Raw genomic sequence first — 14527 nt, 5'->3', positions numbered from 1 at the left:
GTGAAGCTAATCAAACGAGTGCTGACATGCAACTACACATAGACAATAACCCAACAAAACCTAAATGGAAAATGGCAACCTAAATAGGATCCCCAATCAGAGACAACGATAAACAGCTTCCTCTGATTGGGAACCAATTCAGGCCACCATAGACCTACATTACCTAGACATTCAAAATCCCCATAGATAAACAAAAACCCTAGACAAGACAAAAACACAAATACCCACCCTCGTCACACCCTGACCTGACCAAAATAATACAGAAAACATATATAACTAAAGTCAGGGCGTGACAGTACCCCCCCCCCCCCCCAAAGGTGCGGACTCCCGACCGCAAACCTGAACTTATAGGGGAGGGTCCGGGTGGGCATCTACCCTCGGTGGCGGCTCTGGTTCTGGACGCCGCCTCCCATCTTTGGTCCCTCCGCCTTTGTTGAGCTGAACCGTGGCTCATCGCCAGAGGCCCCGTGCTGGGGACCGTCGCCGGAGACCCCGGGCTGGGGACCGTCGCCGGAGACCCCGGGCTGTGGATCGTCCCCGGAGACCCCGGACTGGGGATCGTCGCCGGAGGTTCCGGAATGTGGCCCGTCGTTGGAGGTACCGGACTGTGGCCCGTCGTTGGAGGTTCCGGAGTGTGGCCCGTCGTTGGAGGTTCCGGAGTGTGGCCCGTCGTTGGAGGTTCCGCACTGTGGTCTGTCGTTGGAGGTTCCGGACTGTGGCCCGTCGTAGGAGGTTCCGGTCTGTGAACTGTCGCCGGACGCTCTGGACTGGGTACTGTCGCCGGACGCTCTGGATTGGGTACTGTCGCCGGACGCTCTGTACTGCCGAGGCGCACTGTAGGCCTGGTGCCGGTGCGTGGTGCCGGAACTGGTGGTACCGGGCTGACCTCTACATCCGAACATCACACCTGCGGGACAGGTACAGGATGGCAACAACAACTGCCCGAGTTAAACCAGGAATGCACAATCCCTCCATCAGTGCTCAGACTGTCCGCAATAGGCTGAGAGAGGCTGGACTGAGGGCTTGTAGGCCTGTTGTAAGGCAGGTCCTCACCAGACATGACCGGCAACAACATCGCCTATGGGCACAAACCCACCGTCGCTGGACCAGACAGGACTGGCAAAAAGTGCTCTTCACTGACGAGTCGCGTTACAGGGAGGACATCCTCCTCCCTCATGTGGTACCCTTCCTGCAGGCTCATCCTGACATGACCCTCCAGCATGACAATGCCATCAGCCATACTGCTCGGACTGTGCGGGATTTCCTGCAAGACAGTAATGTCAGTGTTCTGCCATGGCCAGCGAAGAGCCCGGATCTCAATCCCTTTGAGCACGTCTGGGACCTGTTGGATCAGAGGGTGAGGGCTAGGGCCATTCCCCCAAGAAATGTCCGGGAACTTGCAGGTACCTTGGTGGAAGAGTGGGGTAACATCTCACAGCAATAACTGGCAAATCTGGTGCAGTCCATGAGGAGGAGTGTCACGTTCGTTATAATGAGTGGACCAAGATGCAGCGTGGTATGTTTGCATCCTCTTTATTTGGAAGAGAAAACTCAAAGAAAAAAACAATAAAGCGCAAAACGAAACGTGAAGCTCAATGTAATGCTCGCAGGCAACTATACCTAGACAAGATCCCACAAAGCACAATGGGGAAATGGCTGCCTAAATATGATCCCCAATCAGAGACAACGATAAACAGCTGCCTCTGATTGGGAACCATACCAGGCCAACATAGATATAATCTAGATATAATCACCTAGATGATCACCTAGACCCACCCTAGTCACACCCCGACCTAACCAACATAGAGAATAAAAAGCTCTTTATTTATAATCAGGGCGTAACAGTACCCCCCCCCCCCCCCCCCCCAAAGGTGCGGACTCTGACCGCAAAACCTGACTCAATAGGGGAGGGTCCGGGTGGGCATCTACCGTCGAGGGCGGCTCCGGTGCGGGGCCAAGTACTCACTCCGCTCGCGGTTACATCATCTTCAATAGCGGCTCTGGTGCGGGGATCGTCGCCGGAAGCTCCGGATCGTGGATCGTTGCTCAAGGAACCGGACCGTGGCTCGTCGCCGGAAGAACCGGACCATGGTTCGTCGCCGGGGGAACCGGACAGCGTATCGCTGCCGGAGGCTCCGGACCGTGGATCATCGCCGGAGGAACCGGACGTGGATCGTCGCCGGAGGCACCGGACCGTGGATCGTCGCCGGAGGCACCGGACCGTGGATCGTCGCCGGAGGCTCCGGACCATGGATCGTCGCCGGAGGAACCGGACCGTGGGTCGTCGCCGGGGACTCCGGACCGTGGGTCGTCGCCGGGGACTCCGGACCGTAGATTGTCGCCGGGGACTCCGGACCGTAGATCGTCGCTGGAGGCTCTGGACTGCCGACCGTCGCTGGTGGTTCGTCGCTGGTGGTTCCGGACCGTGGACCGTCTCAGGAGGTTCCGGACCGTGGACCGTCGAACTGGGAACCCCCACTGGAGGCTCTGGACCGCAGGCTGTCGATGGAGGCTCTGGACCGCAGACCGTCGCTAGAGGCTCTGGACTGCCGACCGTCGCTGGTGGTTCCGGACCGTGGACCGTCTCAGGAGGTTCCGGACCGTGGACCGTCTCAGGAGGTTCCGGACTGTGGACCGTCTCAGGAGGTTGTGGACCGTCTCAGGAGGTTCTGGACTGTGGACCCTCTCAGGAGGTTTCGGACTGTGGACCGTCGTTGGAGGTTCCGGACTGTGGACCGTCGTTGGAGGTTCCGGACTGTTGACCGTCGTTGGAGGTCCCGGACTGTGGACCGTCGCTGGAGGTTCCGGACTGTGAAACGTCGCCGGAAGCTCTGGACTGGGAACTGTCGCCGGAAGCCCTGGACTGGGAACTGTCGCCGGAAGCTCTGGACTGGGAACTGTCGCCGGACGCCTGGTATGTGGGGCCGGCACTGGTGGTACCGGGCTGGTGACACGCACCTCAGGGCGAACGCGAGGAGCAGGCACAGGACGTACTGGACTGGGGAGGCGCACTGTAGGCCTGATGCGTGGGGCCAGTATAGGTGGCACCGGGCTGGTGACACGCACCTCAGGGCGAGTGCGAGGAGGAGGCACAGGACGTACTGGACTGTGGAGGCGCACTGAAGGCCTGATGCGTGGGGCCGGTACTGGTGGCACCGGGCTGGTGACACGCTCCTCAGGGCGAGTGCGGGGAGGAGGCAAAAGACGTACTGGACTGTGGAGGCGCACTGGAGGCCTGATGCGTGGGACCGGTACAGGTGGCACCGGGCTGGTGACACGCACCTCAGGGCGAGTGCGGGGAGGAGGCACAAGACGTACTGAACTGTGGAGGCGCACTGGAGGCCTGGAGCGTAGAGCTGGCACAACGCATCCTGGACAAATGACCACCTTCGCACGGCAAGTGCGGAGAGCTGGCACAGGACGCACTGGGCTGTGAATGCGCACTGGAGACACAGTGCCTATCACCGCAAAACATGGTGCCTGACCGGTCACACGCTCCCCACGGTGAGTACGGGGAGTTGGCTCTGGTTCAAAACCTGGCTCCGCCAACCACCGTGTGCCCCCCCAATTTTTGAGGCTGCCTCTTGGGCTTCCGCCGTGGCCGTGAACCCCGGTGTCGTCGTTGTTCCTCCCTCGCTGCCTCCGTCTGCTCCCATGGAAGGCGATCCTTTCCTGCCAGGATCTCCTCCCACGTCCAGGATCCCTTCCCGTCCAAGATATCCTCCCATGTCCAGGATGTCTGCTCCTCCTGGCCACGCTGCTTGGTCCGTTTGTGGTGGGATCTTCTGTCACGATCGTCATACTGATTGGGAACCATACTAGGCCAACATAGATATATAATCACCTAGATAACCCACCCTAGTCACACCCCGACCTAACCAACATAGAGAATAAAAAGCTCTCTATGGTCAGGGCGTGACAAGGAGATGCACTGCAGTACTTAATGCAGCTGGTGGCCACACCAGATACTGACTGATACTTTGATTTTGACCCCCATCCCTTTGTTCAGGGACACATTATTCCATTTCTGTTAATCACATGTCTGTGGAACTTGTTCAGTTGTTGAATCTTGTTATGTTCATACAAATATTTACACATGATATAAGTTTGCTGAAAATAAATGCAGTTGGACGTGAGAGGACGTTTCTTTTTTTGCTGAGTTTAGAATTAATATTATATGTTGACTGTTGTTACACATGGTCTCAATAAATTAGCTATATAATGTATCTCCTATGGTGTGTTGGCGATGTTTAAGCTTGATAACATGATGTTTTTAAGGTGATCCCTGATTAAAAATGAAAGTGGTTTACAGGTAGATTTCTGGTGTTTCTAGGCAATTTCTGTCACTGTAGGAAGGTTATTTATGAAATATAATGGCATATTGTGGTCTGGTCCACTACACACAAGACTGGTCCATTACCCACAAATACACAGAATTTGTATTATATATGGCAACAAAAAATCAACAGTAATATCACCTTTCCAAAATCTGATTCAGTATTGGCGGATTAATAAAAAATAAAAAAAAACAGGGGAGCCGTGCCCCAATTATTGGGCACCCCTTCTAATATCAATTATTACGTCCCAAAGAGCATTTCTACCAACTTTGACGCTTGTATCCACTGTGTAACAATTTTATATCAAGGTGATATTGCATAAATTGTAGTCTAATGTAAAAGCCTATGTTCGAATGACCATCTCCTGTTTAAGGTCATATTCAGAGTAAATTACCCATGTTCTCAATAAATGAGCTACATAATGTAACTCCTAGGATGTGTTGGGGATTTTTTAACCTGATAACATGGCATTTTTTAACCTTTTAAAGGCATTTGTTGAGGTGATTCATGTAGTAGTTCAACACAATTTGAGTGGTTTACAGGTAGACTTCTGGTGTTTACAGGCCATTTCTACCACTTTAGGCAGGTTTCTTATGAAATTTAAAGGCATATTGTTGAAGACTGGTCCCGGACTCACAAATTCACTAGATTTTTTATTATATATGGCAACAAAAAGTCAATAGTAATATCACCTTTCCAAAATCTGATTCAGTATTGGCGGTTTAATAATAATAAAATAATAATAGGGGTGCCACGCCCCAATTTTTGGGCACCCCTTCTAATATCAATTAATACGTCCCAAAGAGCATTTCTGCCACATTTCAAGCTTGTATCCAACGTGTATCGGATTTCATCACTTTTTGATGCTAAGGCCCCAGGCTAGAGTAGGCTAGTCTGTGTGGGACTAACAGGCACTGGGAGAGCTCAGCTGCTGAAGTGTAACCTGCCAGTCTGAGGAGTCTCTGGCCATTGGAAGTGACATACTGTAAGAGAAGTAGTGACTTTGCAGTCGATACCTCCATTAAGCTTGGATAGTGTGTAGGCATTTCTCCACCACTCCATGTGAAGATTCAAAATAATGTCACTCTTTGAACTCTATCTGCCCTGCAGCACCAATAAAAAAGGGGAAAACATCTGATTGCAAATGAATTCATCACCCCTGACCAAGACAGACTTTCTGAATACTGCCTGTCATTGCATCTTCTAAATCATCCAAACACAGGTGCAACAATGTAAGGCACTTCTATCTTATTAAACAAATCTAACATGTATGCTTACCAACAGTATGCCAGCCTTTAGCATCCATTTTTCCCTGATATCATCCATCTGTGACCGACTGCCTTGATTCTGTCTTTTGTAATATTTGAAATGGTGCCTTTTACATTGGATTTAAACAGAGACACAGAGCTACAAAATGATATATCATACACTGCATTTGAGGAACAATTATTATTATATTATAGATGTAAAGCTTCTGAGTTTTACAACCAGATTTGTGACTGTTTAATTAAATTGAAAAATGCCTAACAATCACAAAGTCTGTGATAGAAACCATAATTCTTTATTCAGTGCTTTATCTCCCTCCCCCTCTGTATTAGTAGGATGCTCATTACTCAGCTCTAATGAGTTTTCCAGTTGTCATGGGGCCATGGCAATTTGCAGTAAATAGTGTCAAGAGAGACATCACAAGGAAGTGTATTGTGTTTCTGCCTTTGTTTATGTCTGTCATTGACCACGATGGTCAGTGAGGAGCATAATAGATACAACACATACAAGTACCTCTCAAATCAAATGGCAAGTGAAAGGTTTCAATTTCACCCAATTGAAAAAGGAGGACTTGAGTCCCGCTAAAGGTCCCGAACAGTCATTCTGGGTCCCATGTAAAATAGCCATTTGAGTGGCAAAAATATATACCCTCACAATATTTATGGGGGGATAGAAATGCTAAATATTTGAGAAAAATTACTTTTCTTCTCATGGCTAACTACCAGGAAGTTTGAAAAGACAGGCTGAGTGGGCGGGGAGCTTATATTTATAAGCTCGCCTAGACTGACAGCTCTTTGAAACGCATATGTCAAGAAACTTGGATGCAGTGATTAGTGATACACAAAGTAACTAATAAAACATTGAAATTGCATCAATGATTGTCATATCTCTTGTGATGGGGTTCACAGCAGCACTAACGTATGTGTTGACATGACAACTGCATCAGAGTTTGAACGACCCTTATTCCATGCTGGCTGGAGACCTAGCCTGCCAGTAACTAGCTAACTAGACACAGATGAAGGGGGAAACATATACATCTCTTTGCCATAGATGAATAGTTTAAACTTTTAATTATATTTACTGACACCCTACAGTTAATTTCGGCACCAGTGGAGTAGCTACAGTATCTAGCTATTTAAACAACGCCCCTCCGCAAACTCACTTTCTCAGATGTTGTTTACAAGGCAGTACTTATTTCAATTAGGTTAGAGAATATCATGTTACCATTGGTGTATTAAAATGAGAGTTAAGGTGATGTGACCCTGTCCTGTTAACAATGAATCCAAGTGTTTAACATGGTGGAGGGAACCAGTAACTTTATGATCAAACTTTATCAATGTAGAAGCAACAGTCATTTGGCATACTTTGGTCATCATACATTCATCTGGTTTAATCCAAATATTATCCAATTTCATGAAAAACATGATTTGGACTGTTCAGGACCTTTAAGTATTACATTCTGACAATGGTGCAGTCTTGAGAAAGAATTGGCTACTGGTACACTTAGATATCACACCAAACAATGTGTAGCATGAACACAATATTATGAAACATTATTGTCTGAGATCATTTACAAAGACCTACCAAGGAGCAGTACAATGACATTGCTTTTGTTATTGAACATGGCAGTGAACCTCATTTTCACACCATCCTCTGTGGACAATGTTCAATTATTCAGTATGGTTGAGAGGATGTGGCTGGATATTTTATTGCCCAGTTCAGGTCAGCAGTCTGATTTCCTTTTGCAGCAGATATGGCATATCCTTTGCACTTTTCAAGACCGTGTGAAAAATGGTTAAGTCACTGCATCTTTTATTATATTTGACAGGGTAGTTATGTAGACATAAAACCACACTAGACAATGGTCAAATCCGAGGCGGCAGAGAGATATCAGGCCTGATGGCACACAGGAGTACAGTACCTGGGAACCTCCATCCATTAATAATAACCACAATAACAAGAGGAGGGTGACAGAGTGCGAGTCGCCTCCCTACAAAAATGAAACAAAGATGGTCATAAATCCTACGGCCGTTGCCAGCACCTCCAGGCTACGGAAGGGGAGGCACAGTGATTTACTCCTCCTGCCCAGCCTCCGGACGTCTTCCATCATCGCCTTGAGAAACGACTTCCCGCCAGGAGGAGAGTGGAGCCTGGGACAGGGCTGTCCCCTGCAGTACCTGACTGATGTTGTGTTATCCCACAGAACACTGGGGCCGCCTATGAATAAGACCGGGGCACACCCAACATTACAGCCCTGTGCCATGTGTTATTCTGACAGGGCCTGTTTTGCCTACCATATACAAACTATAGCAGGGTTCTCCAACTGAAATCTGTGTCTGTATTTATTGGACAACATTTCACAATGTTTTCTACCTACTGAACACTACCCAGGGTGACCAACCCTCCTCTTGGAGACCAACCCTCTTCCTGGTGACTAACCCTCCTCCTGGTGCCCTCTTCCTGGAGAGTACTCCTCTTTAGGATTTAGTTCAAGCCTTAATCTCACACATCTGATTTGCTAATCAAATCAGCATTAGTTGAATCAGGTGTAAAAATAATTTTGGGTGGGTGCTTATATTTGTCCTGTTACACAATGGAAATGTGTTTGTTGCATATCCCAACTCCCTCTGAGACACCCACAGGGAGTGGGGTCACTGCCAGGGTCACCATTGTCCAGCGCCCCTGGAGCAATTGGGGTTAAGTGCATTGCTCAAGAGCACAGTGACAGATTTTTCACCTTGTCAGCTTTGGGATTCAAAACAGCAACCTTTCGGTTACTGGCCCAATGCTCTAACCTTGAGGCTACCTGCCACAGGCTGAAGCAAAGGTCTGCATACTGTACTCAAGTGCGCTCCAGGAGGAGGGTTGGTCACACATGGTGTACACTTCTACAGTCATTCAAATTTAGACACATTTTCAATTCAGTATATAGGGGCCACTTTACTGATGTCTAAATTAGCTGGAAACCATTTTCCCCTGGAACAATGTTTAATGTCTTAACTGTTGACGCTACCAGTTAATTGGAATTGATAGTGTGAGAAATATCAGTGACAGAATCATTTTCATGATCAATGACAATATGAACAATCATATAATGAAAATAATAATGTGATTTAGAAGTCTGATGAAAAATTACGATGCGGTTAATTAAAAGCAATTTCAATGCTGTCACTAAAGAACAAAAACCCATTCAAGATGACAGAGAATACAAACAGTCATATTGATTCTGAAAGATTTGCTCAAAATAAAATTAATTGGGGCCAACAACTTCAAAAACGACACAATCAATAACCTCCGAGTACTAGGAGAGGATTCTAACGATTTATTACTACAGGATGTTGCTATTAATTCCATATAGTGTGTATGACTTGTAGAATGAACTCAACTAAATGTAGATTCAAGTTTGTGATTACTTTTTTGTAAAGATATCTTTTGATCTTTAAGCCGTGCCAGTGTGGCTGTCTGAAGGGTGGAATTGATGAGTGTTGGAATAATTATATACACAAATGTACAGTATAAATGTTAGAGGTCCTCCAATCAGGGGTGAGGGTGGGATTATTGTCTGTTTTGCGTTTCGCTATTTATGTTTTGTGGTTTGGTTTCATGCTGTGAGCGGTGTGCTGGTCCTGGTAGTTATGGGTGCGCTTGCTTCCATGCCCGCCCGGGCGTCTGGCTGGGCTTGGTTTTCCCCACCCTTGGAAAATTTGGCGGGGCCTTGCCTTGCCAGCGTCTCGGGCGGGTGGGGGCAAGCGTACCCACTATCTGTGCATTGTACTCTTGTTGTTTTCAAGAAATCAAAAAATGTTATATACGTATAAAAATAATAGAAAAATAAGTAATTGTAATTAGCTAGCTACTCTTTTACATGAACAGAAAACTGGAGATATAAAACTCATCTCTATCCAGCTCATTCAGTTGCCTTGCTCTGGGTTTGAGTCCAGGTAGTTAGCAATGTCATCATAGTCACTCTCTGAGGAGAACTGTTTGGGGTTGGGAGAGTACAGGTGGCCCTCCTCCTCATCATCATCACTGTTCTCATTAGCCACTCCTGGTGACAAACCATGATAAATAGAATAGAGTGTGTCAGAAAAATGAGTGACGCTCCCAAATACCTTATTTCCAAAATAGAGTAGATAGAGGAGAGATTAGAGGATTACAAATATACATATAAAAAGTGACCAGTGTGGTCCATATGCATTTTTTCAAGTTACTGAAAACTTCAAATATAACCCATTTGGAACAAACTTTAGTCCAGAAACATGGCTTCCTATTTCATGAACATTTGTTTTTGATTACAATACATTCAACCCCATGTATCTTAACACAATATAGACAGAGATGTGATCAGCATTATGACAATCAGGAAGAAGAGGATATTGGTGGTTGGTCAAGTTAAATTATTTATGAATAGAGGATAATGCAAATCTTCCTGATTGATAAGGAAAAATCTCTTCTCTGATGAGTAAAGTAAAGGTGATTCACATTAACCGACCAGGTCCAGGACCAGACGGCTGGAGAAATATGAGGAAGAAGATGCTGGCCGTAAACTACTAAGAAGAGGCAATAGTGCCGTACGTCTTCCCTGGGTCCCAAACCCATTCATCACTTCGCCCTTTACCCCAACCCTCTCCCCCTCCACTGCCCTTCCCCTGCCTCCCCCTCAGAATTCCACCCGTTCACTCCACGTGTGATGGTGCAACTGTTAAACAGTTAAGTGCAACTGTTAGACAGCCATCTGTGCAGTGTGACAGTGAGTAGTTTGTGACAGTGAAAAAAAGTGTCAAGAAACAAGTCCCCTGACCCCACCCTTTTGGGGAGACACAGGGGGCATGCAAGGGGTGAAGGCCAGGGGATTGCACTCCACCCCCCGTTCAAGTGAGTGATCCATGTATTAGCTACAGCATTTTATAGATTTCCTTCTCTTGTCTCCTGCCAGGTACGCTAGAGGAAATGACAGGTTGTGTTTTGTTACAGGTTGGGAATTGAAATCGTTATTTTGCCCTTGGGAAAAAGGGTTTTGTAATGCAAATGTTCTGTAGCTGTGGGTGTGTGTGTGTGTGTGATATTATTGGCCAACCTGTGCACTGTGTGTAGTTACCAGACGACTTTATCTCTCATAAAAATGTGACATCTCTCAAATCATTATGATTCTGTTTGACACTAGATAATACTTGTATATCTATAGCACTGTCTGTGGAGGCTACAGCTGTGCATCTCAGGCTGCTGTCTCTACGGTCCTCTCAGGGTTGATGCTGCATTCAGTTTCCTCTCCACCAGCTTTATGTTTAAAATATACAGCAAACTGTGGGGAAAAAATACAATCAGCAGTGGAATGTGTGTGTATGTTGTCAGTCCCTGTCCCCCAGCTTATCCAGAGTTTATAATCATGTGTGCCCGGGTGTTAGGAAGAAGCCTCTAGAATACTGAGCGTACACATACTCTGATATGCAATTTGAACAATAATCTATCCCTTGGTGCTGACGTTTGACTGCTGATTCTTGAGAAATAGCAGGAAAGGGATCTAAAGAATGGGGACTTTCCCATCAGGTTGAAAAACTCAGAGAAACTTCAAACAGAATGTATTGTTTACGTATTCATATGATTCTCCTAGACAGGTGTGAAGCAGATAAGGATATTTTCTCGAAACAAAAAGTTGTATTTTCAACGACAGTAACCAAGCTTGCATGTCTAGGGGACTGGTCAGAAAAGGCTGATATGAATTGTGTAATAATGGCCTCTCAAACTCTGCTTCTGCTGGACGTTACTATTATTATTATCAACGTTTTCTTTCCATATGTACATTAGAACATTTTGTTCAAAGGGAAGTTCTTACATACATTGTCTTTTTAACCTTCTTGACCACTTTTCACACATCTTATTAAACTAAAAACGTTTAGACACTCAGCAGTGATGTTAGTCTTGAAAGCAGCAGACTCTAAAGGTCCCTGCTGTCAGCGTCCATGACCGTAAGCACACTGCCTGGTCACTGGGCCCCTCATCGTGTCGACATGAGGGCTGTGGAGGGTCATTAGCTCTGAGCCCTGGGCAGACTCAACCAAAACCTCCAGGCAGCTGCCTCCAGATGAAATGCTCTCCACATTACCAGATGTAATTCAGTCGAGGATACAGATAGAACAGGATCAATAATAAGAAGGCAATGATCATTTTAAGGGACTGTTTGACTATCCAGACTGGTTACATCTGTCTACATCCCACGAGTGTCCCAGCTTGGGGCTGGAGCAAAGGTTCTAGCCTCTGACTGAGGTTTATAGGTCCTAATTGTGCCCCTGCGGACAGTACTTTCTGTGTGTGTAGCAGCAGTAGTAGCCTGAATGCTCACCACAGTTTTGTATTGGACATCTGCTGAAATTATATTGCGATCTAGAACTATGTGAAGTACCTAATAGATTTTTGCACACGGTGCAGGGCGTTATTGTGGCTAACTTCCAGTTATGCAATATCTTAAAAAAGATAGCTGGACATTGAACTTTAAAACAAACGTTTTATTCACAAAATAGGGATTCCCAAATTGCTGTTAATTTGCAAACAACATCCAACTTGCCTTGCTTGTCTGCCCCAAGTAATTGCATATTCAAGGCAACAGACGGGACTTGTTTTAGCATCTCCATCACTGCCATCATTGGCCCATTTACAGCAGCAGCAGCAGTGATATTTGTTTAGCCTTTAATTAAAATCCACTGTCTGACAGAACTGCTCTTCTCCGTCTCATAGACCTTTGATGAGATGCATTTGTTAAGTTTGAGGAAACGGCTCATGGAAAGATGAGGCATATTCACCTGAAACAACTCTCTTTATTAAAAAGTATGAACATATTTGTCAGACTGGTATTCTTTCAACTGAGAATAATTAAGAAAGTCAGTTATGAATTAACAACCATGATCTTGTAATAATCCGTTATCCCAGGACACTGTACCTGTGTAAAAGCATCAATGATAGGATGTTTTATTGTGATAATAGCATGAAGACAACTGAATATGTCATCACATACACTATACAGATTCAGTATGTTGTACAATATATCAAACTCTCCCATTTTGCTTAGTTTACAATTGTCTAGCATTAAAATGAGACAGCGCTAAAATATGAATCTACATTTTATGACATTCATTCAAAATGGGAGCAGCATTTTGCTGATGCCATGGGGAATTTCCAGAAACATAATATGTTAAACATTCAAAGATAGCATAGCTAATATTTTACAGTGAATACAATATTTTAATGGCTGTGATATATACACATTTTCTACTCAGAGTTTGAATAATTCATGCTGTTCAATCCTGAAGCTCTGTAACTCAACACGCATGGTTGCCACCATTTTTATATGGTGAATATTATCCAGAGCTTGCCCAATTACCAAAATTCCCCACCTGAATGAAATTCTCTCAACCTGCATTCAATTTGGAAGAATTTTAGGCTAGATTAAGGATATCATTTTTTTAGGTCATTCATTAACAACAGTTCCTTTGGCATGCTTTGTTCCTGTGCACCTCACCGTCAATAATTGATTTGAAGTTTTTCTGTCTCTCAGGTCAAAGTACTGTACCAATATGGTCTATACAATTTAATCACTCTTTTGCTCCCTACTTTCTTTCCTATTTCTTCACTCCCAACTGTTCCAGGCTTCTTGTGTGACTCGAGGGGCAGCCAGACAGGAAGTAGTTACAGTAGGCTACTCACACAGGTTCAGAAAATATGTTTCCACAGCAACAGCAGGCTATTAAGCACCCAATTATGTTAGTGAATCATAGCAAGTTTAGCTATTTCTCACTACCTTGTACTTACCTATCAGTAAACCAGCTGTCCCAGCATTATTGTAAGAAATGATTTAGCCAGGAACATTTAATTTGATAAAATTGTACTGAAATACTGTATGTATGTTGGTCTCTTCTCATTATTATTTGTTCTCTATAGTGCTTGGTAAACAACAAGGGTAACATTTGAAGAAGAGCTTGACTGTAGGACAATATGAAGTCTGAAGAACACAGCCAGTCAACGTTGATTCAAAATTAATTTGAAAATAAATAGAATGTTGTAATGACCAACATTTTTATTGGTCATAATCTAGTTTTGATTCTATATACATCTGATGTCTGGGTATATTCAACAACATTTTTTTACAAAAAGACAGACATTTCTGTTACCTCAGCAGCATGCCTTCATTGGGAATCCAAAATAAGACTTCATCTAATTGTCCTACAATCAGCAGAATTCCCAAAGGGAATGTTCACCGCTTGATGCTCAATGTATGCATGCATTCACATTCCTTAGCTTTGCGTGTATGGAGATTCTCTCACTCATCTTGCTTCCCAGCGTCCCCGTATCATGTAAAATAACAGACTCAATGCCTTTACAGTAAATCATGCATAACCATGACTGCAGCTTAAATGTAGCCGCTGCTGGGATAGTGTATTACTCATTTGATATCATTACTGATGCTATTCATGCATCATTGTTTCTAGGGAGGTGCAGGGATTGTTCTTTGCGATCCTAGGGAATTGTCAATGGTCTCATGGGAATCCTGTGTTTGTTTACTTCATAACTGGCATTATAGCCTATGGTTATATGGTAGAGGACTAACGTACTGTACATTCAACATTTTCAGTATTTGGTCCTGTGGCCGGAAACTTTAAAAAGAGCCCCACCAAAAATGACCTCATAATCAGTTGTCCTCTGTAGCAGCGGCACAGTAAAGTCATTGCCATGGTACATTTGATTCAGCACTTTTGACTCTTCATTCCAGGTTACCGCGACAATGTCAGAATTAAGTACATTATACAGAAAAAGTAATGTTCTATTGATATACTAATGTTCTGTTAGTTGAATTCTGTGTCAGAGAAGAGGCCCATGACTATCTGTGAATTCCCTTTCATGACTGTACCATTTATTGCTATTGACATTCAAGT

At 45.0% G+C, this 14527-nt stretch overlaps 1 protein-coding gene across 1 annotated transcript; it reads right to left on the bottom strand.

Annotated features, from left to right (window-relative positions):
• Positions 1 to 371: 371 nt before the first annotated feature.
• On the bottom strand, positions 372 to 1240 carry LOC139577982 (probable GH family 25 lysozyme 3). The gene is made up of 2 exons (XM_071405099.1): positions 1185 to 1240; positions 372 to 747 (listed from the first exon to the last, which is right to left on the bottom strand). Exons 1-2 carry the CDS (start codon positions 1238 to 1240, stop codon positions 372 to 374), a joined length of 432 nt encoding a protein of 143 aa, XP_071261200.1.
• Positions 1241 to 14527: the final 13287 nt, after the last annotated feature.

This window comes from Salvelinus alpinus, chromosome 6 (genome assembly GCF_045679555.1).
Source record: "Salvelinus alpinus chromosome 6, SLU_Salpinus.1, whole genome shotgun sequence".
In the NCBI taxonomy this organism is placed as follows: Eukaryota; Metazoa; Chordata; class Actinopteri; order Salmoniformes; family Salmonidae; genus Salvelinus; species Salvelinus alpinus.
The sequence above is the reverse complement of the archived record's forward strand: the minus strand, read 5'-3'. Positions and strand labels throughout refer to the sequence as shown.

What these genes read in the sequence shown, in the direction of transcription:
- LOC139577982 (XM_071405099.1), bottom strand. Translation starts at nt 1,240, where the DNA reads ATGGCTGATGGCATTGTCATGCTGGAGGGTCATGTCAGGATGAGCCTG. An exon ending in AGGATGAGCCTGCAGGAAGG is followed by an intron (nt 748 to 1,184) that starts GTACCACATGAG and finishes GTCCGGCGACAG; the next exon opens with TTCACAGACCGGAACCTCCT.